Genomic DNA, 27719 nt, shown 5'->3' with positions numbered 1-27719 from the left:
GACAAACTTGAATTTGGATCCGTGCGTCCAATAATGAAAAAAGTGAATTGAATCGAAATATGGGTAAAATTGAGAGGTAAAGAGAGGTAAGGAGAGGTGTATCCCCCATCAACTGTGTATACAAGGAAACAAACGTATCCAATATGATTGTAATTTATTATGGAGCTTGGTTTTAAAACCAGAATCTCTGTCAATATACAATCAACTGATGAGTTTTTGTCCTAAAGGGTACCGGGTTCTCCAGCTTCATCCTTGAAAAAAAAAACCTGAGACTAGCCCATTTCAATTACCAATTAAAGGTCGTAAGCATACTTACGCCGGGCTTCACGGCAATGGTTGTTTTAGATCCCAAATTGAGCACAACGCCATCTTTTCTTCTTAGCAAATTGAGACCTCTTTCTCCAGGCATTCCACCTGAAAATAAAAAAGGGAATAGGTTGAATACAACCCAGCAAATACTGAGTTTATGGGATATTGATATCTGCATGTTATTAGAATTGAAATGCTTTAGGAACACTGAAATTGAACATTATTGTCTACAATTAAGCAGATTTAGTGCAATCATCGTTAATGTTCTTAAAGTGCAACGGATAGTGAACAAGAAATCTGACTGTTTGAATTGTTTAAGTGGAAACTCATACAACCGTATGAGAAAAAATCCTCCGCATAAAGTTATACAGAGGAAAAAATTCTCCACATAATGCTAGTGAAAAAATCCTCCGCATAAATTTTTTGGCAATAGCAGGTGCAAACAAAAAGAAAAAATCCTCCGCATAAAGTTTTTGGCAATAGCAGGTGCAAACAAAAAGAAAAAATCCTCCGCATAAAGTTTTTGGCAAAAGCAGGTGCAAACAAAAAGAAAAAAATTCTCCGCATAAAGTTTTTGGCAATAGCAGGTGCAAACAAAAAGAAAAAATCCTCCGCATAAAGTTTTTGGCAATAGCAGGTGCAAACAAAAAGAAAAAATCATCCGCATAAAGTTTTTGGCAATAGCAGGTGCAAACAAAAAGAAAAAATCCTCCGCATAAAGTTTTTGTCAATAGCAGGTGCAAACAAAAAGAAAAAAAATCTTCCGCATAAAGTTTTTGGCAATAGCAGGTGCAAACAAAAAGAAAAAATCCTCCGCATAAAGTTTTTGGCAAAAGCAGGTGCAAACAAAAAGAAAAAAATACTCCGCATAAAGTTTTTGGAAATAGAAGGTGCAAACAAAAAGAAAAAATCCTCCGCATAAAGTTTTTGGCAATAGCAGGTTCAAACAAAAATAAAAAATCCTCCGCATAAAGTTTTTGGCAATAGCAGGTTCAAACAAAAACAAAAAATCCTCCGCATAAAGTTTTTGGCAATAGCAGGTGCAAACAAAAATAAATAATCCTCCGCATAAAGTTTTTGGAAATAGAAGGTGAAAACAAAAAGAAAAAATCCTCCGCATAAAGTTTTTGGCAATAGCAGGTGCAAACAAAAAGAAAAAGTCCTCCGCATAAAGTTTTTGGCTATAGCAGGTGCAAACAAAAAGAAAAAATCTTCCGCATAAAGTTTTTGGCAATAGCAGGTGCAAACAAAAGAAAAAAATCCTCCGCATAAAGTTTTTGGCAATAGCAGGTGCAAACAAAAATAAAAAATCCTCCGCATAAAGTTTTTGGCAATAGCAGGTGCAAACAAAAAGAAAAAAATCTTCCGCATAAAGTTTTTGGCAATAGCAGGTGCAAACAAAAAGAGAAAAAGAAACAGGGATGAAAAATCCTCACAAAACAGCTAAAAACACATGTCACCAATTAGTTTAGCAAGTAATAGCTTTCCAATGAAGGTGAATTTTTTCCTTTGGAATTACCAGATTGGTAATGTTTGAATTTTTCCGGAGAAAAAACCTTTTCAGATTTAACTAATAAGGTTGGCTTGTGGGTTTTCACGATTCAACGCGGCAACACTGATGAATAAGTGGTACTGTCCTGAAAACTTCCTAATTTTGAAACAAGCAACCAAAATCTAAGAAAATTGCGGTTCTCAGGTATGCATAGACTTAAGATGGTTGCATCTTGATTTATTTTAAAAAAATTAAGAGAAGAAGCAGAGATAATCAAAACTACACAAAAACAAAAAAATTTGTTTTCAATTAATTATAAGTAAAGGTGATATAGGTCATATTATACACACAAGTATAAATATTTAAATTAAAGGTCTAAATATAGGAGTAATATAGATCAATGGTAAATATACTATAACTATCCGTTTCCAACCGTCAGGTATTAACAGTTTTGGATACTAAAAGCTGGATACTGTCTTCAAAACAGTAGTGATATGCCCTGACAGGCATGGGCGCCCATAAGCTGAATTCCAGGGGGGGCAAACTTCGACTAATTGCTACTTTTAATGCTATATAATAGAAATCTCAGAACAAAAATATAAAAATAAGGCAGCATCATTCAGCCAGGGGGGGGCACAGCCCCCCCCGCCCCCCCATATGGGCGCCCATGCTGACAGGTGGATAAGACTTTTTACAATTCACTTTCTAAAATCAAGTAACTTTCCATGGTACTTTCTTAAAGTACCAGGGACAGTGAAAATGGAATTTGATTGTTTGAACTGTAAATTTGCACAACCATGTACATTCAAAAATAGTTAGAAATAAATAACCAGGAATTAAACTTTTCACGCCTAAGATCTCATGAGATTTATGTAATTTTGGTTGTTAATTAGAAAACAAATTAGAAAACTAACGAGAGTAAAAATCAGCATAAAATTGCTAAAAACACATAGCACCGAACGTCATAAGAAGGTAGAGCTCTTGTTTTGTAGTTGCCTTTGAGAATTCAGAGATTGTTAATATTAAAATTTTGACAGACAAAAAACATTTTTAAATTTAATTGATTAGTTTTACGTTTTAATTTTCATGGTTAAATGTGGTAAATCTGACTAAATTGTGGTATTGCTCTAAAAAGTTCATAGCTTTGAAACGATCAAATGAAAAATAGCCTTTTTCTGGAATGAATGGGAAGGTATGACGGTATGGGGTATCAGGGTAAAAGATTAGATGATACCTGGAGATGGGTATGGGGGCAAAAATATTTCAAGGATCCTCAAGGCATTAATTGGATCTATTTTTCGTCTACGAAATTGAAGAGAAGGAAACTGAGGCCTACAGAGTCCCTAACAGTAAGAAAGTTGAGAATAATGCTTTCTAATGAATGAATGGCTCATTATGAAAAGAAGTTGAATAAACATTCAAAACAATGAATCATTCAATGGAAACCAGTTAGTGACTGAATGAAAATTCGCAAATGTAAGGAGTGCAGCCTTTTCTTTGGCTTAAACTTTAATTTTCTCTTCTGTTTTCTTTTTCTTTCGCACATTTTTTACATTAATAAAAACAGTCTACGCAATTCTACTGTATCGATTAAAAAATAGTTGTCACCTTTTATTTTGTAAACCGGCACCAAATTTTCTGTAAAATCTGGTTGGCGAAGCCTGCATCGTCTATCCCGCATTGTAAGGCTATTATGAGAGAAAGGTTTAGATGGCTAGGACACCTTCTTCGGATGTAGGATAACAGATTTCCAAAGATCGTCCTTGTCGGCCAACCCTCAAGGGCCAAACAAAAAACAAGTCGTTCCTGAATGGAAGAAGTTGCAAGGAAAGATCTAAGGGAAATTGGAACTTCATGGGAGGGAAATGTTGAATGGATTCGGATGGAGGAGGAGCGTGCGTAGCTGTGGTGCATCGGGCGGCTTGGTCCTGCAGTGAGTTGTTAGTAATAGCACCGTCAAACTTTGAGTATTTATTGCATTCGTAGCTGGAACACCTTGTGTCAGATGATTTGATCGGAGTATAATTAAAATGTTTCTTATTAGAATAAAAACAGGAAATTATTTTTTAGGCAGGAGGGAGGGAGAAAAGCGAATTTGCCAAAATGCAAAGATCAGGTACTTCATATAAAAACCATATGACAAGACGGAAAAAATCACAATGTTTCGGGAGGGGGCACATCTTGATAGAAACGAGGCATGGTGATTCTAGATGTCTAGAAAAACATTTAGACAGGTATATAGAATCCGTCTTATTTAAAACCTCCATCCTTTTTTTTCAATTTCCTAGAAAGTATCGTAAAATCAGTATCGGATCAGATCATACAATTGGGCATTACATATTCATTAATTCAATGGTAAATGACAAGGGATGTTATTTAATTTTACAATACTGATTTAGATGTTTAGTTTCTTATTATGCAACAAAGGGACCATGGGAAATGATTGTGTTTTTTCTTTCTTTTTTTGGGGGGGGAGGATTTACTAATTGACGTTAAATATTTATTTACTCAATTGTAAGTTACAAGGGATGGTATTTAATTTTACGATAATAATTACGCTACGATAATGAAGTTTCCTTCCATTTTCTTTATTTTTCAGTTTCTTTCCATTTCAGAACCTATCAGGCGACAGAAAAGGAGAAAAAACTAGGAGCGTTACTCTTTGAGTTAAATTCTGCACATAATTGACTGCACATTTACGCGTAGCGCTACAGAGTTTAAGATGTTGCTGATTCAAATACCAGATTAAGTATCTTAAATACACCTTTTAATTCATAAGGTTGATTCATCTTGTATCAGTAATACGACAGTCTCTCAGTACCATATAAGTCAGCGGAAAAAAAGGGATAGTACTCTTTGAGGGACTTTCTGCAAAAACTGACTACACATCAGGAACACAACAATATCTTAGTAGCATATCAGGCAACGGAAAAAAAGGAATGGTACTCTTTGAGTGATTTTCTGCACATAACTGACTGCACATTTAAACCTAACGATACATATCTTAAGAGACAATTTCCATGTTGATATATACCTTTTAGTCCATAAGGATGGAACACCCTTCTCTCAGTGAGTATAGAAAGGGTGAGTGGTTTTCTAAATTTGAGTCTTCGAAGGACGCCATCACCTCCCCTGTATTGGCCACTCCCTCCAGTGCCATGGGCTAGTGAAAAGTGTTCCAAAATTACTGGATACCTTTTCTCAATAATTTCGGGATCAGTAATTCGTGTATTCGTCATATGGGTGTGAACACCGCTCCGACCATGCCATGACACTCCCTAGAAGCAATAGAATAGAAATAAAACATTTGTCCAAAGTAGAATTACCCAAAATAATTGTACACAAAAAATAAAAACACCTAAAATATATGAGGTTTTATTTATATATTAACAAACATGTAATGAAATAGTAAAAAACTATCTAAAAAATATAGCTTTAAAAATATATGCTTTAAAACATACGACCCTAAACAGCTTATGAAGATGTTCCTGTGCTTTGAAGGTGTAGTTGCCTTTGGGAACAAGCAGATTGCTAATGTTTGAATTTTTACGGATGAAAAGCCTTGTCAAATGTATCTAATTATTTTCGCTTATTTATTTTTAAGGTTCAACATGGCGACACTGACGATGAAAATTTTGTTGTCTTTAGGAATCGACCTACTGCTAATGTTTGAATTATTACATACGAAAACCAATTGCCAAATTCAACTAATTATTTTTGCTTATCCATTTTCCGGTTCAACAGGGCAACATTGACGAAAATCTGGTACAACTCTATAAACTTTAGAGATTTTGGAACAACTAAAAGAAAAACCTTAGAAAATCACAGGTTTCATGGATAAATAGACCTACGATGGGTCCCAAGTTTTTCTTTTGATGTCCTTGGTGCTTTAATGGCGCGTTCACTGGTGAACGTCCAAAATACCGTTTTTCTCCTTGGATTTAGTCAACATTGCAAGTCAACTTTTTCAGTTTTTAATGCAAGGTTTGATGATGACAGCATGGGCACCCATGAGGGGGGGGGCGCCCCCCTTGCTGAATGAGGCTGCCTTTTTTTATATTTTTTTTCTGAGATTTCTATTATATAGCATTCAAAGTGCCAATTAGACGAGGTTTGCCCCCCCCTAGAATTCAGCTTATGGGCACCCATGGATGACAATTTAGGTTAGATTATCTTAACTTAGTTTTTTAACCCATTTCTGATATTTATAACCAATGTTAACCAAATCTAACCAAACCTTAACTTTTACCATCATAGCTTGCATAAGACTGAAAAAGATTTTTCGCAAAGCTAATTGAATCCAAGAAGAAAAAAGGAATTTCAGACATTCACCGGTGAATGTCAACATTAACCAGTTTTTGGACATTCACAGTAACATATAAATAGGCTTAACATGGGTCCCATGCTTTCCTGTTGATGTCCTTAGTGCTTTCATGGTTCTTTAATGGATAATTGTGCTTCAATTGATAAGTAGATTGGCCCCATGATTTTCTTATAATGTCCTTGGTGCTTTAATGGTTATGGGAACTCTGATTCCAAAATACATAATGATTAAATCATATTTTGTGTCCCTAACGTAAGGATAAAGCTCAGTAAAGAATTGAAAAGGCCGAAAATATACCCATTTCGTTAGGTAGTCTCTGGTACAATGGTGGAAGTGGCACTAACGACAGCCTGCCAGGTTAGGCTAGTTTTCGCCAACTGGGATAGTCTACTGTTTTTGGTAAATGAGATTGCAGTTTGTTTTTATGTACCTTTGATATGAGCCTTTTAGTCAAATTCTTTCTGAATGAAGAAGTTTTTTGACTATATTTTTCCTTATGAATTGTTTTCTTATTGAATTGAAGTTATCAAGTATTTTGCAGTAGGTTGCATAGGTTGCATCAAGACATGGCTAATTGTAGACAGAGAAAAGCCAAGACAGATAGCCCAAGTAATTGAGAGGCAAATGTTTAAATGGCTGGGGCACGGATAAATGGAAGGAGTCTGCATGACTCTCTTATTGGACACATACTTGTTTTTTAGTTTTTGGAAAGGCATGCCTGCCTAGAGTCTCAGGCATGTTGACCAAGAATTAAAAATCGACATAAGACCGTTAGATTGCCTGTAATGAGAGGCAAACAGGGCACGTCCGCCTATGGTCTTAAGAAGGTTGACCAAGAATTTAGAATTGACATAGGACCATAAATTTGCTTGAAATAACAGGCGAACAATCGTTTAAAGCCATCTTTATCTTTCAAATAGTACTTATTCGTTGCCTAAACTCGGCCGCACATTCTAAAAAAAAAAAATTGAATTTTTCACAAACTTTTCAAATTTTTGGGTTACTTTTATTTTGATTCTAATTTCAATTAATACCCCAACCACCTGTTTTATCCCCAAATCATTCCTGGTGAGACAGGATTTTTCAAAAAGTATTGTGTGTCTGGGGTTTTCAAAAATATGGCTACCTAAAGCAGAATCAAAGGATAAATTAAAACTATTAGAAATTAATGTTTTGTCTATGTTTTCTTTATGCTGGTGTAGACGTTTTTCTAAATTAATTAAAACAACTATCCGAAAAATAAGTTTTTCAAAGAAAAGTAAAGGCCATTTTAAAATTAAGCTCAGGAGATACAAATACCTGTTAAAATTCAAACTCAAAACGACCAGAAATTACTATTAAAGAATAAATGAAACCCAAAACGAACAGAAATTAAATAAACAATCACAGCAAAAAACATAAAACAAGTAATAATATAAATGAATAAATAGATCTTAAAGCGACTAATGCTTAGATTGAATATGAAAATCAAGCTTTAAACGAAAACAAATAGTTTGCTATTAAAGTATAAATGAAACTTAAAACGAACAGAAACTAAATAAACAATCAATGCGAAGAAACATACAATATATATTAATGTAAATGAATAAATAAATCTTAAAACGAGTGAAACTTAAATTGAATATGCAAATCAAGTTTGAATCGAATAAAAATAACTACAAACAAGAGTTTGGGTATCGCCTCACTGCAGAAGCCTAAAACCTACTGCGTCATTTGCGCTTTACTGAAAATTAAATAAAAAAAACAAGTTTTTTAAACTGAAAGTAAGGAGCGACATTAAAACTTAAAACGAACAGAAATTATTCCGTATATGAAAGGGGCTGTCCCCTCCTCAACGCCTCGCTCTTTACGCTAAAGTTTTTTATTGTTTTAAAAAATAAAGTTGTGAGACAGAGTCAAACTTTAGCGTAAAGAGCGAGGCGTTGAGGAGGGACGGCCCTTTTCATGTACGGAATAATTTCTGTTCGTTTTAAGTTTTAATGTCATCCTTACTTTCAGTTTAAAAACTTGTTTTTTTTATTTAATTTCTGATCGTTTTTTAGTTAATGCAGCTTTTATTTTGGCTCGCCGTCATTGAATAAGTAAACAAAATATGAGTCTTGAATAGTCTTGGAAAGTATAAACAAAATAAAATTGAATATTAGATATATAATGATATTAATTTTTGAAAGATCCATCAGTTCAAGATTTTTTTTCACTGTAATTTTTATTTTCATTTTCAATGATGTAAGAACTGGAAAAGAATAAATTTGTAATATACGAGTAATTCGTTTTCAGTGAAGTGCCAATGACCCAGAAGGCTTTAGGTTTTTACAGTTAAAGAAGAGGGCAGTATCCAAATTTTGTTTGAAGGGAAACTATATTTGTCTTGACCTATCTTGGAAAGATCTAATAAATTAAACTGAATATTTGATGAATAATGATATTAATTGCTGAAAGCTCACCAGTTCAAAAGTTTGCTGTAATTTTAATATTTATTTTCAATAGTAAGTACAAAAGAAAAGATTTGTAATATAGTTCATTTTCAGTAAAGCGCCAAGGACGCAGCACGTTTTAGGCTTTTACATTCAGACGATACCCAAACTTTTGCGTTCAATTATTTTTGTTCGATTCCGCCTCGTGTTGCATATTCAGTTTAATTTTACTTATTTTAATATTTATTTATTCATTTACATTAATATATATTGTATGTTTGCTCGTATTGATTGTTTATTAAATTTCTGTTCATTTTAAGTTTCATTTATAATTTAATAGCAAACCAATTTTCTTCGTTCCTAAGCTTGATTTTCATATTCAATCGAAGCATTACTTGCTTTAAAATCTATTTATTAATTTATATTATTACTTATTGTATGTGTTTTGCTATGATTGTTTATTTAATTTCTGTTCGTTTTGGGTTTCATTTATTCTTTAATAGTAATTTCTGGTCGTTTTGAGTTTGAATTTTAACAGGTCTTCATATCTCCTGAGCTTAAGTTTAAAATTGCCTTTACTTTCCTTTGAAAAACTTATTTTTCGGATAGTTTTTTTAAATTAATTTTTGTTCGTTTTTGATTGCAAAAAGTTTCAAGTTTTTATGGCACGGGGGGGGGGTTGCTTACTGTCCGATTATTCTTGACTTTAAAAAATGGATCTAGAACTTTCAATTTAAATGGAATGAGGCTTTTTTCAAAGTCTGTACGATTACCTCTTTGATAAATACCTTATATATGAACAATAGACAGCTTGCATAACTTGTGGACAGCGATTGGCGACAATGAATGGATTGAAAAAATAGCTCCAATAAGGGTGTTTTGAGCATTTCACTTACTGACACAAAGGGATCACGAATGTTTGGAATTGACCTTAATATGTTTTGTGTGCCAAAGAAATTTTGCATCTATCACAGAGAATGTATTTTAACCTTATAACTGGATAATTATAATAGATCTACTATGTGTTCTTCCCATACAAAACTTTACCTTATTAAAGTCTTTGGGGTGGGGGCGGTGTAGTTGGCAGAAGGAAGAAAACTTTAGTGTAGAAAGCAGGAGAGGGGGAGGGTGATGTTGCAGATTCGTACACTACGGGGCGGAACTTCGCTTATCTCCCCCGTTCCCGATTTAAGGGATTAGACAGACTCATTGGGCTGTAGAATGTTGGACCGTTTGAGTTGTGGAAGAGATTAAAATACTCAAAAATACTTTATATTTTCAGTTATTGCAGGATTGATTTCATAGATTGTGGAATGGTGAGCACCCTGACCCATCATTTGGGTGAGCCTCAACCCATAATATGCAATTTTGATTAATTGTTCCGTGTTATGTTCATACATTATTCTATATATGTTATTTTAAGTTATACTTTTATCGCATTACGTTCATTTTTAAGGCTTGAGATAAAAACTGAAACCTTAGCGGAGACAGTGGTGGGGGAAAGTCTCCCCCCTCACATGCATAATTGAGCAGCCACAGAGAAAGTAAAACAAATGAAATTAATCTGTCTCTAGAAAATGTCTTTTTTTCAAAAGACACGAACAAATTCGTCTAAATGAACCTGAAGTGCTATTTATGACATTTCTATTGATTCTTTATTCACGTTACTTTCAGATGTAAGATTTAGAATATAATCGAATGGGTTTAGTCTTCCGCTCCCTGTATCATTCACATTTGGAAAACCCACCACTGGGAAAGTCCTCCCCCCTCAAAGAACATTTTCTTTTCCTGCTGATAATTCCTCCGCGTTTAAAGTCCACCCAGCAGAAATTTCCCAGCCGTGGAATATGCTCCACAAACATATTCCCCTCAGATAATTTCGGATATTCATAAAAATGGAAGCTGAAATTTATACTCAACTTTTTAGGTCAGAAGCAATGCTATAGCGTTACCTAAGTAAAGAGCCATAAGGGTTCAATGAATTAATACTTATTTATTTTTCCAGGGGCACTTTATGTTGAAGAGGTGATCGAATAAACTTTGGAAAGTGGTTCATTGGATTACAAATTAAAATTTATAGGGCCCTTACACCCGGGGTGGATCCTGGATTTTTTAGGGGGGGGGGCAAAAAAGGGCGATCCAAATAAATTTCGTTAGGAGCAAGTTCAATTAACGCAATCTTGCGTTAATTAAGTAAGTTGCATAACTTTAGACAACGTTAGCGGGGGGGGTGGTGACCCCCTCTCCCCTCCCCTGGATCCGCCACAGCCTTACACTCTCTGTTTCTGTCCTTGTTAGGGAGGAGAGTACATGCCTAATAGGTGTGTGTTAATACCAAAACATTCTAACTCTCACTGGGCCTTCAGGTATAGACAGAATTAGTTCAAAGGGAGGGGTGGGGAAAAAGGGCGGGGGCGGTATTTGCCCTTCGATAGATTTTGACTCGTAAGAGCTGGACTAGAACTTCGAATTTCCGATCAAATGAGCCCTCTTTGAAGTTTATAAGAGAATCCCTTCCTGCCCCGGGCCCAGGGGGGTTTTGTCGACGCCAGAGTTTTGTTACTTAACCTTTCAACTATTTTTAACAAAATTTTAATCAGATGCATTTCGGGCGTGGAGGAGGGGGGGAGGCTAGTTGCCTTCCAATCTCTTTTGACAGTTTAAAAGTGAACAAGAACTTTCAATTTCCAATCAAATGAGCACTCTCTAAAGTTTATACGAGTATCCCTTCCATAAAAAATAATATGAGGGATTAGGAGAACCCTTAAATTACAACCCTTGCCCTGAGGGCTGTTAGGGAGTTGTCATCCTCAAAGACGTAATTTCCAGACCTCAAAACTACGTTTAATAAAATGGTTGTCTCAAAATTTTGATTGGATGCGTTTGGGGAAAAGGTGGGCGTGAGAGGGGGTTAGTTGCCCTCAAATCACTTTCGACTATTAGAAAGGGCAGTAGCCCTTTGAATTTCCAATCGAATGAGCCTGTTTTGAAGTTTCTACGACAACACCTTCTATAAAAACCTTATATGCCCCCAGGGCATAACTTACAACCCTTGCCCTGAGGGTTTTGGGGGATTGTCCTCCTCAAAAACATATTTTCGATCTTGAAATCAACTACGCTGAACAAAATGCTTATCTAAAAATATTGATAGGATGTATTTGGGGGAATGATGAGCGTGGGGGGGGCTAGTTGCCCTCCAATCATTTTCGACTATTAAAAAGGGCACTAGAACTCTCGATTTCCAATCGAATGAGCTCCCTTTGAAGTTTCTACGACAACCCCTTCCGTATGAAGTGCCTCTGGGGAAAAAATAATAATCAGAGGCAACGCTGTAGCCGTTGCCTATAGTAAAGGCCATACGGCTCCAATGTTTTATCATTATTTTTTTTCCCAGAGGCACTTCATATGGATGGGGTCGTCATGGAAGCTTCAAAAGGGGCTCATTCGATTGGAAATCGAGAGTTCTAGTGCCCTTTTTAATAGTCGAAAATGATTGGAGGGCAACTAGCCCCCCCCAAGCCCTTCATTCCCCCAAACACATCCAATCAAAATTTTGAGATAGCCATTTTGTTCAGCCGTAGTTGATTTCCAGATAAAAAATATATTTTTGAGGAGGATACTCCCCCAAAACCCCAGGGCAAGGGTTTTAAGTTATGCCCTGGGGGCATCTAAGACTTTTATAGAAGGCGTTGTCGTAGAAACTTCATAACAGGCTCATTCGATTGGAAATTAAAGGACTAGTGCCCTTTTTAATAGTCGAAATTGATTGGAGTGCAACTAGCCCCCCCCCTGCCCATCATTTTCCGAAACACATCCAATCAAAATTTTGAGATAGCTATTTTGTTCAGCGTAGTGGATTTCCAAATAGAAAATATATTTTTGAGGAGGACACTCCCCCACAACCCTCAGGGCAAGGGTTTAGGCTTCTGCAGTGAGGCGATACCCAAAATCTTGTTTGTAGTTATTGTTATTCGATTCAAACTTGATTTGTATATTCAATTTAAGTTTCACTCGTTTTAAGATTTATTTATTCATTTACATTAATATATATTGTATGTTTGTTCGCATTGATTGTTATTTAATTTCTGTTCGTTTTAAGTTTCATTTATACTTTAATAGCAAAATATTCGTTTTCGTTTCAAGCTTGATTTTCATATTCAATCTAAGCATTACTCCCTTTAAGATCTGATTATTCATTTATATTATTACTTGTTGTTTGTTTTTTTCTATAATTGTTTATTTAATTTCTGTTCGTTTTGGGTTTCATTTATTCTTTAATAGTAATTTCTGGTCGTTTTGAGTTTGAATTTTAAAAGGTTTTTGTATATACTGAGGTTAAGTTTAAAATGGCCTTTACTTTTATTTGAAAAAATTATTTTTCGGAAAGTTTTTTTTTTAATTAATAATAATAAAACATTGGAGCCGTATGGCTTTTACTATAGGCAACGCTACAGCGTCACCTCTGATTCTGATGGGTTCTGGCAACATAATAATTGCCGCAGTCACATGGGATTTGATAAAACCCTCTTTTGCAAGTAAGTGGGGTTTTATCTTTACCAGAGTTTAAGAACTTAGTGATTTTAAAATTATTAGTGAAAACTACATACAGATTATTTTTTCTGCAAGTATTTTTTAATTTTGTTGTGACATTTGGGATGTATGGAAGATAGATTATATTTGAGGGCTTATCACGAACCTCACATTGTGACACATCTTTGATTTTACGAGAGTGTCTTTTTAGCCTACGGCTAATTGTATTATCGACAAACAGAATGGGATATCTGCTACCAAAAAGAATATCTCTGATAAAATTGATTTCTGCTATTATGTGCGAATCAGAGCAAATGTTCAGGGCTCGATAAATGAGAGAAGTTACAACTGCTCGTTTAACTTGTGGGGGGGATTTGATTTAAAATGAAGATATCTATTGTTTTGCGTTGGTTTTCTGTAGATAGTAAAATCCAGCTTGTCAATACTACGAATAATTAACACATCAAAAAACGGTATTTTATTTTCAATTCAATTTCTAGGGTAAACTGTAAATTTCTGTCATAAGTATTAAGATGATCTCAAAAACCTTCACTTTCCCCATAATTCCAAAGTGATATTATGTCATCCATGTAGTGACCCCAATAAATATGTTTTAAAAAATATGAATGTTTTCTAAGTGTGCTTCTTTATGATGGAAAGGCAGTGTGGTCTTTATTGCTATTTACTAGTTAATAGTTACTAATTAGGTATTAGTTGTTTGAATTAACTAAGCGGAAACACACACAACCATGTACATGTCTTAAAAATTAGAAAAAATCGGTATACAATTTTTGACAAATTTTTTTTTTACCATTTTTTAGCAGTAGTGGGCGCCAGAATAATAAAAAAAAATCTCGTATAATATCAGCAAGAATTAGCTGCAAACACATTGCAGCTAAAAACACAAAATGCCAGGTTTTTGAATAAACATCATTCTTCAAAACACTTCAGACAATACTTTTTGCCCAATTTCTTAAAAGTCATTTACCAATTAGCTTTATTAGGATAATTTGATCTAAGGAAAGTCGCTATTTGGGCTAGTAATAATCCAATAATCCATGGTAAGCGTAATTCAATATCCGGAAATTAATTATTCCGTAATTAATCAGTATCAACCAAAGCTAAAATCAATACTATTCGAAGACACCTTTAAAAAAGAGTCATTTGCAACCCTGGCAGTTTTTTAAAATTGCTTACTGAAAGGATCGCGATAAACGAATACGAAATATAATTGATATAAATTTAATTGAATATAAACCTAAAATTTAATATTGATCTAATACAATATTTATCATTTTTATTTTTTAAATTTATAAATTTATATTGATCTATATAAATATCATATAAAATATCTATATTATATTAATTTATATAAATCAATATTGATAATAATTTAAACTAATTTATTGATAGATTTAATTTATAATTAAATTGCTATAAATTTAATTGATCATGAAGAGATCTTATTTGCAGCAAAGCTTTATCTGGATACAAGGCCGTATTTAGGGGTGATATTTTAGTTTTTGAAGTCCCCTCCCCCTCGTAGATTTTTGTCCGACTCGTAAAAAAACAATAAAAATACATATAAACACAACTTTCATGCGTTAATTTATTTTTTTGTACAACCCCTCCCCTCAACAAAGATCCTAGCTCTGCCCTTGTCTGGATAGGTTGGACTCAATTTCGAAACTAAAAAATTTCAACATACATAAAAAAGAGCTTTCAAATAAAACCGAGATGCGTATTTAAAGATGTCTTCAAAATACTAACAGATAAGATAAATTAACCTGTCAATATACCGTTTGATAATATCGCAACAGTATTTGACAACACAGCGGCAGGCGTTTTAATGAAAGGATGAACACACTACACTGAATCTATTTTTACGATTCGTAATATATAGCCAAATTACTACCCATGGGCGCAAGGACTTGAAGTTGACGACTTCCAAGAAAAAAAAAATCCGTTGAATATTCGGGTATTAACCGGATATTCGGCTGGGGTATATCCTTTGCCAGGGGCGAATCCAGGATTTTTTAGGGGGAGGGGGCAAAATAGGTTGATCCGATAAACTTGCGTTGGGAGCAAGTTTGATTAACGCAATATTGCGTTAATTAAGTAAATTATACTACTTTAAACTACTTTAGGGGGAGGGGGGGCGCCCCTCGTCCCTCCCCTGGATCCGCCACTGTCCTTTGCATTTTATCAAAAACTGCTGCAAATGTGGCAGGAAAAAAATCCATTAAATATTCGGGTATTAACCGAGTATTCGGCTGAGGTGTATCCTTTGCATTTTATCAAAACTACTGCAAATGCGGCAGGAAAAATATCCATTAAATATTAGGGTATTAACCGAATATTCGGCTGAGGTGTATCCTTTGCATTTTATCAAAACTACTGCAAATGCGGCAGGAAAAATATCCATTAAATATTAGGGTATTAACCGAATATTCGGCTGAGGTGTATCCTTTGCATTTTATCAAAACTACTGCAAATGTAGCAGGAAAAATATCCATTAAATATTAGGGTATCAACCGAATATTCGGCTGACGTGTATCCTTTGCATTTTATCAAAACTACTACAAATGCGGCAGGAAAAATATCCATTAAATATTAGGGTATTAACCAAATATTCGGCTGAGGCGTATCCTTTGCATTTTATCAAAAACTGCTGCAAATGCGGTAGAAAAAAAATCCGTTCAATATTCGGGTTTTAGCCGAATATTCGGCTGAGGTATATCCTTTGCATTTTATCAAAAACTGCTGCGAATGCGGCAGGAAAAAAATCCATTAAATATTCGGGTATTAACCGAATATTCGGCTGAGGTATATCCTTTGCATTTTATCAAAACTACTGCAAATGCGGCAGGAAAAATATCCATTAAATATTAGGGTATTAACCGAATATTCGGCTGAGGTGTATCCTTTGCATTTTATCAAAACTACTGCAAATGCGGCAGGAAAAATATCCATTAAATATTAGGGTATTAACCGAATATTCGGCTGAGGTGTATCCTTTGCATTTTATCAAAACTACTGCAAATGTAGCAGGAAAAATATCCATTAAATATTAGGGTATCAACCGAATATTCGGCTGACGTGTATCCTTTGCATTTTATCAAAACTACTACAAATGCGGCAGGAAAAATATCCATTAAATATTAGGGTATTAACCAAATATTCGGCTGAGGCGTATCCTTTGCATTTTATCAAAAACTGCTGCAAATGCGGTAGAAAAAAAATCCGTTCAATATTCGGGTTTTAGCCGAATATTCGGCTGAAGTATATCCTTTTCATTTTATCAAAAACTGCTGCGAATGCGGCAGGAAAAAAATCCATTAAATATTCGGGTATTAACCGAATATTCGGCTGAGGTATATCCTTTGCATTTTATCAAAACTGCTGCAAATGCGGCCATCAACAAGATCACTGTTACAAAAGGTCAGGTACTTGTCTAAAATATTAAACACACTCGAGAATTTCAATCACGAATGATACGAACATGAGACAAGAAACTGGTCAAGCAGCATCTTTATATCAGACAATTTACTTTGGCTCAGTTGGAAAATAAATTGTAGCTATATTTTATTTAATTATTTAGTTAGTGTTTTGGTTAGGTTAGAATAGGTTTGTTTAGGTTACGTATTTAATATATTCTATGATTTACCCTCCCCCCCCCCCTTAATGTGCAAATAAATAGCCCAAATTTGTTTCTAAGTTTTTATATTTTCATCATATTTTGTTTTATTTCATTAGAATTAACCAAACTTCACGTCTCGAGTTTGTCTTATAAAATAGACAAGTGCCAAATGTCATTACGTTTTTAATGATGTTAATTATCATCTAAGTTTAACACATAATGTGGATTGTCGTACTGGAATTTTTTAGGAGCGTTTCATTATTGATGTACCTTAATGTGACAAGATAAACAGATGCGTCGAGAATGTCTTAGGTGGTGTCAGCAGTATCCTATTTTTGTCTTATGTTGCCATGCCTCACTGGCATATGAAGTAAAGTAACATCTTTACTCTGTCATGGGTTTGAAAGCTTTAATATAATATTTAATTACTGCTGAAAATCAACGTTTACAAAAGAAAATATGGAAAATCTCCAAATACTGGAAGGTGGAATTTACCGGATCTAGTAATACGAGAAAGACAAGACAACGTCTAAGAAATAATTGTGACGGTAGCACCAACTATATTTGGAAAGTGTTGAAAGGAGGCACTAACGGTAATACTTTTTTTATTACATCGTTTGTTTTAGCTTCTAATATTCTAATCTTGGTTTGCAGACTTATCTTCCTATTCTTCCAAACTTTTTTTTGAACTGTGAAAAAACACCCTGAGATTTGGCTATTCTACTTTTAACATCTTCACTGCTCCCACCATCTTTACTAATAGGCTATACGAAAAATGTGGTTCAATACCGCTCTCTAGGGCTATAATGAAAGAAAGGTTGAGGTGGCTAGGGCAAGTTGTGCGGAGGAAGGATGACAGATTGCCGAAGATTGTTCTTTTCGGCCAACCGTCTAGGGCTAAACGGAAAGCAGGTCGTCCTCGTCTGGGGTGGGAGGACGTCATAAAGAAAGATTTAAAGGAAATGGGAACTTCGTGGGCGGGTGTAAAAAGGAAGGCTTTGAATAGATTGGGGTGGAGGAAGAGCGTGCGTAGCTATGTTGGCCTCAGGCGGGCTGGTGCTGCGGTGAGTTGTTAGTAGTAGTAGTAGAAGTAGTTTATATGACTTGATTCAGGAAAGAGATCTTGTACCAGGATTACCGAGTCTTTCGATAAAATGGTTGATACGCATATAATCCAAGGGTGTCTACATGATGCGGGTAATAACAGCTTCAGTCTAACAGCAATATACGCTACTATAAAAAGGTATATTTACCGCTCCAGCCCCTCCAGCTACTGTTTCATAGTATCCTAGACTTTCATCACCAAATGTCACATTGTTCATGTCTCCACAACTTGCTGCACATGCACCAAAGGCTTTGAGTATTGTGTCAACTATACGCTGTGAAGTCTGCACATTACCACCAACAACAGCTGCATCTGGGGAGGGGCTAAGAATAGAGCCGGCTGGGATTTTCACCTTGATGGGCTTCAGACACCCCTAGAAAAGTGTCGCCTGTTATCATTGGGGTGCTGAAAAATTCTATGCTGGGGGCGGATGGACTCTTATTTTGCATATTTCTTTTTCTTCAGTTTAAGAAACGGTAAAGTAAAAATTACACAAACACGTGTTTCATTGCGGTATTTTTAAGCTTTTCTTTATAAAACATCAAAATAGACTATGAAAATTAGTAAATAACAAGTACTTTTGAAATATTTGGACAAGGCTAAACGGAAAGCAGGTCGTCCTCGTCTGGGGTGGGAGGACGTCACAAAGAAAGATTTAAAGGCAATGGTAACTTCGTGGAGTATTTGGACAAGGAAACCATTTTAAGAAAATGTATGGGGGGGGGGGGATTAAAAAACATTAATAAAGGTCCAAAATAATATTTTCAATATCTAACGGGGAAGGTAAATTTTATTCAATGAAAATACAACAAAGATATTTTTTAAAACTTAGGAAGGGAAATAAACTCTATGCAGTAAATGCCCTCCTCCCCATAAAAAAAATGATAAAAAAAGGACTTTTTTCGAAAAACTGGGTGGGACCTGTTTTGGAGGGGGTACTAGACCTCTCAGCCAACTTTCCTTTTGTTTTAGTTTTTAAAGTGATGTCGAAGCTGTCGAATTTCGACGAAGCAATTTTGTACAATGACATTTAAAATTCTTATCTATCAATCCCTAGATAATTAGACACTAAAAAGGGCACTCAAGCAAACAAGCTGAATGAAAGAATTCATTTCCTAGGCAAGTCAGTCCAATTGGACCTTAGATGAAAAAGGATCCATTGTACTGACTTTTGAGGGTGTAGGAAAGAGGCTATTCTATCCTACCATATATATTAAAAACAAAATAAGGGTTAAACTACATGTTCTGATTCAGCAAACTTTGGTAAAGGTTTTTGTCAGAGCCGTTCCTGGGGTCGGTGGCACCCAAGGAAAAACAAGTTACAGCCCCCCCCCCGAATCAAATATAAGCAAAAAAATCTCTTACTGTATGTTTATCTGCCTCAGGTCTGCCCTGGGATGATAGACTATCATGAAGAAGTGAAAATATTCTTTTTTATTAAACTCTGAAAGTCATACCAGCTTTGTCTCCCACAGAGACTATCAGTCTTGGCTATACTCTAATTAGGCTTTCAAGTCTTTGATCACTTTGACCGGACCGGACTCAGTCTTGTTGGCAAACCCCCGAGCCACCCCCACCAGTCACAACACCCAGGTCAGCTTCCCCCGCCCTCCCTTTGAACAGCCCTGGGTTGTGTAAAAAAAAAAAAAAAAAAAAAAAAAAAAAACTAAGAGTAGGATGTTATCTTAAGCTAAATTCACATAAAAATGCAAAGTGATCACTAGCCTGATTCAAAGGGACATCATGACCAACTAAACAGCGAAGGCAATAGATGATAGCTGATAAAGTAATAGCTCTGGGAGTATTGCAATTGCCATATACTTGGTAGCCTGTCCCTCTGTAAAAAAAAATTATTATCAAAAGTTCACATTGAAAAAAGGATACTACAGCTTAACAGAAAATCGGCAACCATCCAAGAGTTAGTTATAAAATACCAAGGACTTTGAAAATGAAATCTGATTGTTTTAATTGGTTAAGTGGAAACTCATACAACCATATATGGGGAGGGGGTTGTCTTAAAGTTCTCACTAAATACTTCTTATTAAGATTCAACGGCTCTTATGTTTGAGTGGTCTTTCTTAAAGTATTACGACAAAAAGTCAAATTTTAGCGTAAAGAGAGAGGGCCGACGAAGGGGCAGCACCTCTCTCTCACATATATGGATTATTGTCTGTTAGTTTTAAGTTTTATTGCTGTTTCTTGCTTTCAGTCGAAAAAAAAACTTGTTTTTAACTGTATTTCATTTAAGTGTTTGTTGATGATGGCTAATGCAAGTTCATGATATTTGTGCTTTTTATGATGATCGCCGATGCCAGTTTATTATGTTTGTGCTCTTTTTTTTTGTTCATGGCCGTATTTTTGGCTTTAATACACTTATCTATCTATCTATCTATCTATGGCTTAAATGATTAGGAAGATCGAAAATACATTTTTTAGTAAAAAAGTCCTTCGTGTAAAGTTTTCAGCAGTAGCAGGTGCAAAAAAAGAAACATGGATGAAAAATCATGAAAAAACAGGTAAAAACGTATCGCACCAAATAGTTTAGGAAGGTGCGTTTTTCCTATGAGGGTATAGTTATCCTTGGGAATTACCATATTAGAAATGTTTGATTTTCCCGAAGGAAAAGCCTTGTGAAGTTCAACTAATTAGGTTGGCTGGTTTATTTTCATAAATCAACGTGGCAACACTGACAGAAATGTAGTAGCGTAATTGAACCTTCATGATTTTGAAAGAACCAAAAGAAAAATCTATGAGATTGTGGTTTTCAGGTATGCATAGACTTGAGATGGGACAAAAATATTATTATCTTGATGTACTTTTAAAAATTTAACAGAAGAAGCAAAGACAAGAAAAACAACATATACATCTCATTTGGATTCAATTAATTATAAGTACATATAATACATGTCATATTATACATATGAGTAAATATATATATATATATATATATATATATATATATATATATATATATATATATATATATATATATATATATATAATATATATATATATATATATATATATATATATATATATATATATATATATATATATATATATATATATATATATATATATATATATATATATATATATATATATATATATATATATATATATATATATATTATAGGTCTAAAGAAAGGACCAATATAGGTTAATGCCAAATATACTATGAACGGGATAAAGTTACAGGAGATGATAAAGAAACAATGCAAAAGTTCGTGATACTTTGTAAGTATAGGAAGGTTTATTTTGCAAGGAAGAACCGGAGAAAGTACTAAAAACATTACAAAATAATAAGGCCACAAGTGGCAAAAGTGTTTCAAGTGAGTTTCTTAAATCGGGTGGTTGTGAACATAACCTTGTACTGAGCAACGCACATCATTATAAAAGATATTTTGTTTAACACCTTGTCTTCAGAATTAACCACTAAAATTAAACAGAAAAAATAGCCAATCGTTTAATAGCTTATCTTTAGTATCAGACACCTAGATTTAAAATAAAAAAATTGAAAAAAACATATGATAAACAAAAACATAATGAAAGGCATTCTCTTTAAGAGCTTCTGTTCAATAGTGGACGCTAGATTTAAAAAAAGGAGAACAAAATAATAATGACTGGCATTCTGAATATATCTGCACTTTACTAAAGGTGTTTCGCATTTTAATTAAAACAATATATATCGTAAACGTTCTTTCTTTTATAACGTTAACAAAATTGCTGAGACGTCCAGAAATAAATTTCATTATAAATTAAACAGTCATTCTAATTTGGTTAGTTCTTTCCAATAATTTTGGTTATCATGGTAATCTTATTTCTGTTTTGTTGATGCAATGACAAGATAAAAACACAATGCTCGAGAATAAAATGTTTTCAGTAAAGCGCAAATGACGCTCTGGCCTTTAAAAGGCTTACAAGGTGTTACCCTACTCATGTTTTTGGAAGTGTCTCTTCGTTTTACGTTTGACTTAATTATAACTGTTTATATATTATTTCTTATATCTTATGACTTCTTATATCTTATATGTTATTTCTTATATATTAAACATTATAAAATTTCTCATATATTATTTATAACTTCTGGAGATCTTGGGAATCATTTACTAATTGATAGTGATTTCTGTTCTTTTTAAGGTTGACTTCTTATTTGACTTTATTTTTTGACTTTAAAGGCTGTTATTATTTGACTCTAAAGGTGTTTCCCTACTTGACTTAATTATAATTTCTTATATATTATTTCTAGTGCCTTATAATTTCTTATATCTTATATATTATTTCTTATATATATAATTTCTCATATATTCACTATAATTTCTGTTCTTCTTGAGAATCATTTATAGTGATTTCTATTTAAGATTAATGAATTCATTTTTAAATAATCTTGAAGCAAGGAAAGACACGTCTTTTTCGATGGGGATGGATTTAGCCAGTATTTAACCTGATAGTTTGTATTTATGTGTACTTTTTCACACTTCGTGAAGAGGGAAGGGGATAATTCTCCTGGCTACTCAATAACAATAAATTATTTATTTATTACTTCATTTAATTTATTTCTTGATTTAACAATAATTAATGTGAATTATCGATAAAAATTCTTCAGACTACTTTAATAGAATATTAAATTGGCATTCTCCGTGCAACCTGAAGCAAAATCCTAAAAAAGCTACAGGTTCAAATTAAAAAGGCCGCAAATGGCCCACAGGTCGCTCTCTTTTCAGTTTCATTTGATAAAAAGTAATGTCTTGGCAACATCATTCTACCATTAACGCTTAAAATCTTAACGCTTACTATTCAAGCTTAGTATAAGAACGGGGCCTGTCATCGATGATTTGACTTCATCAGCAACAATAAGTGTTGCCATCTGAATACAAATTTCATGAAGAAAAAAATAAATACTTACTCAAAATCAAAAACAGCTTCACCTTGGTCAGAGTCGATTGTGATGGCTAATTTGATACAAGTCCCATCATCCATAAAGTCTTCACCAACTAAAATACTTTTACCAGTTTCCTACAAAAACATAAATTCTTTTAATTAAACTGTAATTAAGAATTTAAGAATATAAATTAATTAATTGAATCAAATTAATTAAGTTTAATTTAAATAGTTTAAGTAATTAAGAATTTAAATTCTTAATTTACAAGACATAAAAAATTAAAGCTTTCCTTATTTAGAAAACATGAAGCAATTAATTGGAGTTGAGGACGTAAATTTTTTTAAAGTCGGAATCGAAAAATTTTTATTGGTGCTCGGTAACGTTTCACCATCGAGTTTTATTCTTCAAAATCGGAGAAATTGTATGGCTTCCATTTGTTGTACAAATGAGCCTTTTACCTAGAGTTTTCGCTAGGCATTGATTAAGTTACGCTAACTTTCTTTAAATATTTATGCATAAATGTAAATTATATAAATATATATATAAATAAAAGTTCAAATAGGGATAAAATCCTTTTAATATACAGTGATGATGATAACAGTGATAGAAATTCACAAAAATTCACAAATATATATATATATATATATATATATATATATATATATATATATATATATATATATATATATATATATATTATATATATATATATATATATATATATATATATATATATATATATATATATATATATATATATATATATATATATATATATATATATATATATATATATATATATATATATATATATATAATTTCATATCTCTCGTCAATCAAGGATCAACCTCAGGGGCTTAAAATTTTGCCTCTATGCATTCTATATTACTGAAACTCCACCCAGCCAGAATTAACCAAAATTATTTTTATGATGTTATCTTCAAGCCTTTTTTTTTTCGAAATGTAATCTGGCTGCTGTCGAGTGGTTAATTATTATTTTCTTTTTATTTTGAATCTACTTATCCTAACCCAGGGCTCTTTTTCACAGGTATTTCTGCCACAGGGCCACTACTAGTACCGTCATTTGGCCCACGATCTCATACAGGCCCGTGGTTGCTATTACTACAACGCTGGAGGAGGGTTATTGAAAACTCCCCCGTGCTATCTAGGTAAAACAATCTAGATAAATTGCGCCGTTAGTGGTTAATTCTGTAACCACTGATATGTCTCTCTAGTTCTCAGGTCACTACAAGTCCCCAATGCTCGAGGTTGGAGTTGGGGAGATGATGATCCAGCTCTAATGACAGCTGCTCTTATTCAACCAAATTGACGCAGACCCTTGGGTCGCACTTTCCCAGGACCATATCTTCCCTCGTTAAACATATCTCAAATAGCATAGGAATATTTTCCTATACCCTAACTCATTACCCTCCCTCTCTATCTAAACTCTACCTAGGGGAAGATGACTAAAGTCCGCTTGGAAAAAAAGGTTAAAAATATTAATATTTCTCAAGTCAAAAGCTGAATTACAATCAGAACTGAACAAGTGTTCTTTCAGGCATAAAAAGCAGGAGAAAAGAACCCACGAGAATCCAGTCAATGAGTATCACTGTCTTTGAGTACCCTATTGACTTTAACCGTTGAGCTCTGTCTCTTGGCTGGCTGATTAGTCATCGCCAGTCTGTTTATTTTTAACGCTAACTTAATTAGCGAGCCTGCAAAAATTTACCAAAAGAAAATAAAAAGGAATATTAAAAGACATTTAAGGGAAAGCGGGGACAGGGTGAAACAAAGAGTCTCAAAGTGGGAATGGATTTAGCTTACAAAAAGGACATTTATCTGATAGTTAGAACCAAGGGGCCCGATACTACTTCTTTCTCTTTTTCTTCTTTGTAATTTCTCTCCTCTGCCCTATTTCTTTCTTGCTTTGATTTTATTAAGTTTAAAGGAATGATTAATTTCTGTATTTCTGCCCCTAGTTGCTTCGAGAAAGGACTGTTTTTAATAATGCTATCAGGCAAATAGGTATTCCAAAGAATAAAAAGATAAATTCAAAATGTGACCAAATAAGATTACCAATTTAAAATTGGTACAGACACATTTTTTAAAATACAAGAATGACAATTTTTTCTTGATTTGGAAATCAGAAAAACAAACAAATTGAATAAAAACCCATGTTCTTAAAATAGGACTAAAGAGTGATTACAGACAAAGGTTAGAAGTTAAAAACATAGTTATTACAGTTTCTAGTCCCCTTCCCCAGATTGTAAAGAGAGATAATATTATTAACATATCCATAATTTGGCTAAAAAATGGAATTGGTAATTGTACCAATTCAAGACCGTTAAGTTAAATCGATTGGACTCGGGAAAAATCTTGGTATCTTCCAATCCATAGTAATCCTAGTAATCCATAGTATATCCTAGTAAACATATCATCCTTAGTAAGCATATCAGAAGAAATCATTTATAACACAGCCCTGAAGCTATGTCAGCACGGTTTCGTTCTGCTAGTTTATTTTTTTGCGTATTTTTTTTTTAAATTTATTTTAATTTGCAATAATTTTGCATGTTATGTATTCAGCTATACCAAGTTCAGAAAAGCAAATTGTGATTTGTAAGCTGTGGAGTTGAGCTCCTAAATTGGAGCTGTAAATTCCTGTAAAACCAGTAATACAAATTTGTTGACATAAGTCTTATTACTTCTGTGACAAAGCTGAGAATAATAAACCAAAGCAATGTTCCTCTGCAAGGATGTTATGTCGGTGGAGTCTTACCATCATATGACACATGGGTCGTGTGTCATATGTCAGTCTTATGTTAGGTCAGTCATAGTCAGTTGTTAGTCATAGTCACTCATAGTCAGTGTTAGGTCAGTGAGTCATATGTCGGTGCAGCAATTGCTCTGATATTAGCAATTTGAGATCAGCCAAGGCATCAGCTAGACTTTAGTTCTTAAACGCAAGCGTAATTTTGCGTTTCAGTGATTTCATTTCAGTAAGACCTTTATATAAAAAAAAAAAAAAAAATGAAGATCAGCTTCAAAATTGCTTTTAGTAATTTTTGCTAAGCCCCCCCCCCCACCAAAAAAAAAGTGGCCCCAGAGAGGCACGAAAGTGAAATTGTTATACTTTTTCGCCAGTATTTTATTTGGTGCAGACACCTAGTTACCAACTCTTCAGCAGGTGTCACAAAAACGAATGAGTGTTCACAACAACCGGCAAATTGTACACAACTAAATCCTGCGACAACAGTACAGAAGCGAAACATCTAATTAGATTTCACACGCGATGTATTTATGCACATTTTTCCTCTGAATAAATGCTTCTAGCTCTTGCAAAATCTCTGAGGAGGTTAAAGAAGGAAGAGGAGAAGATGCCAGCGCATGGTCGGTTCTAGCCAGGGTATGCACTTGAAGCCGGAGTAGTTACTAACAATATGCATATTTGTTATTATAAATCGCCTTACGCAGTGGCGTCAATTTACCAAAACTTAGGGGAATGAGGGGGGGGGAGAAATATTTATTTTTCAATATAAAGAAGGGGGAGGGAGGGGAGGGGAAGCAAATTTTTCGTGTTTTCAATTGTTCAATGAAAATACCAAAAAAGGCATTTCCCAGTGAACCTCCTCCCCCCTTCCCGAAAAATGGACTTTTTCCGAAATATAAAGGGACACGAACCTTCAACCCATAATCTCCCAACTGAAGCCACTACTCTTACAAAAAATACATTTATATACATTGATAGCCTCAAAGTTAATAATACGCTATGTAGTACCTGTAGTGACTTCATTGCCACCTCTTTTAGCATTTCCCTTACAGCGAATTCAGCATTTTCTTGAATATATGTCATGTATGTTTGAACCACTTCAAGACCATAGTAATCAATAAGTTCGCACACCAAATTGATTCCCTGGAAAAATGAAAACATTTCATGTTACCATAAATTCTTGGGATTCTACCATGGTCCAAAACCAGTATTTGGTTAGTAGATTTGGACCAATAGACCCCACTTTGGCAGTTCTTATCAGAGTAACGAATTTCCAGAAAAAGAGCCTTCCGGGTAACTCTTCCGGGATAAACTTGAGATGAATGTTTTATTTGGATGCCGAAATTGAGTTAGCCCGTTTTGTTACACATATTCGTGTTAAATTATATTCAGTAGTTTGCATTTTCTACTTTATTTGTTATTTTCTTATACTCTGTCGCCTAGTGTATTTTGTACAGTTGTGGTTGGCAATAAATCTATATCATTTAATATCGCAAAAAAGAAACATAATATCCATACAAATACAAAATACTGTACAACCAGCATTCTACAACCACTGTTTTACTACGAACACCCCTGGGAGAAAAACACTGGGACACATTACTGCTTCTCATGCGAAAAAATAATTTTCCTTGTTGCTCGAGAGGGAGGACTGTAATTCTCCTATATAGGGTTTTCGGCTATAGTAATTCCAACGAGGCAGTTTTCGTTTCGATCCAAAATTTTAATTTAGAGATTTTGGAGATGGAGATTTGGAGACACCGGGCCATTTGGAGACACAGTTCTCATTTCGATCCAACACCATTTTTTGGATGTTTCAGGCTATTTTTAAGAATTTCCATAGATTTATATTCACAATAAGCTTTTACCATTGAAATTAACGGAAATAGCTGATGCCATTCCTGAATCAGTTTCAAATAGTGATTATTCCTAACTTGATAGTCCTTTTTTTTTAAAATGCGTTTTAAAATTTTCAGTTACTATGGGCTAGAGTTCGTTCTTTACTAGACTGCATCTGATACTGCATCCATACTTCGGATGTGGGTTCATTTTCTTATTGTTCACGTTTTTTCTACCAGGGGTGATCGCATCGAACCAAGGGTCGTAGAATATTAGGAGTGTTCTCACCAGATATTTAACAATAACTGTCCTTCTTAGGTAATAACAAATTATTTCGAAAAGCTTTTCGAAAAAGCGGTATATAACGAATTTTGTAGAATATTTATAGACTGAGCGTACAACATTGATTCTGAGGGA

At 34.1% G+C, this 27719-nt stretch overlaps 1 protein-coding gene across 1 annotated transcript in view; it reads right to left on the bottom strand.

The window, feature by feature from the left end:
- Positions 1-27719, bottom strand: part of LOC148944172 (5-oxoprolinase) — a 100822-nt gene that overhangs the window by 4243 nt on the left and 68860 nt on the right. Inside the window, exons 12-17 of the mRNA XM_089099849.1 lie at positions 26472-26606; positions 22721-22830; positions 19540-19651; positions 17963-18187; positions 4836-5079; positions 317-414 (exon numbers count right to left, since the gene is read on the bottom strand). Coding sequence (XP_088955975.1) covers positions 317-414; positions 4836-5079; positions 17963-18187; positions 19540-19651; positions 22721-22830; positions 26472-26606 — 924 coding nt within the window. The remainder of the gene's footprint in view (positions 1-316; positions 415-4835; positions 5080-17962; positions 18188-19539; positions 19652-22720; positions 22831-26471; positions 26607-27719) is intronic.

This window comes from Artemia sp. Qi Xiang Cuo, chromosome 14, assembly GCF_049724085.1.
Source record: "Artemia sp. Qi Xiang Cuo chromosome 14, ASM4972408v1, whole genome shotgun sequence".
Taxonomy (NCBI): Eukaryota; Metazoa; Arthropoda; class Branchiopoda; order Anostraca; family Artemiidae; genus Artemia; species Artemia sp. Qi Xiang Cuo.
Note: the sequence above shows the minus strand (reverse complement) of the source record. Positions and strands in the feature narration are given on the sequence as shown.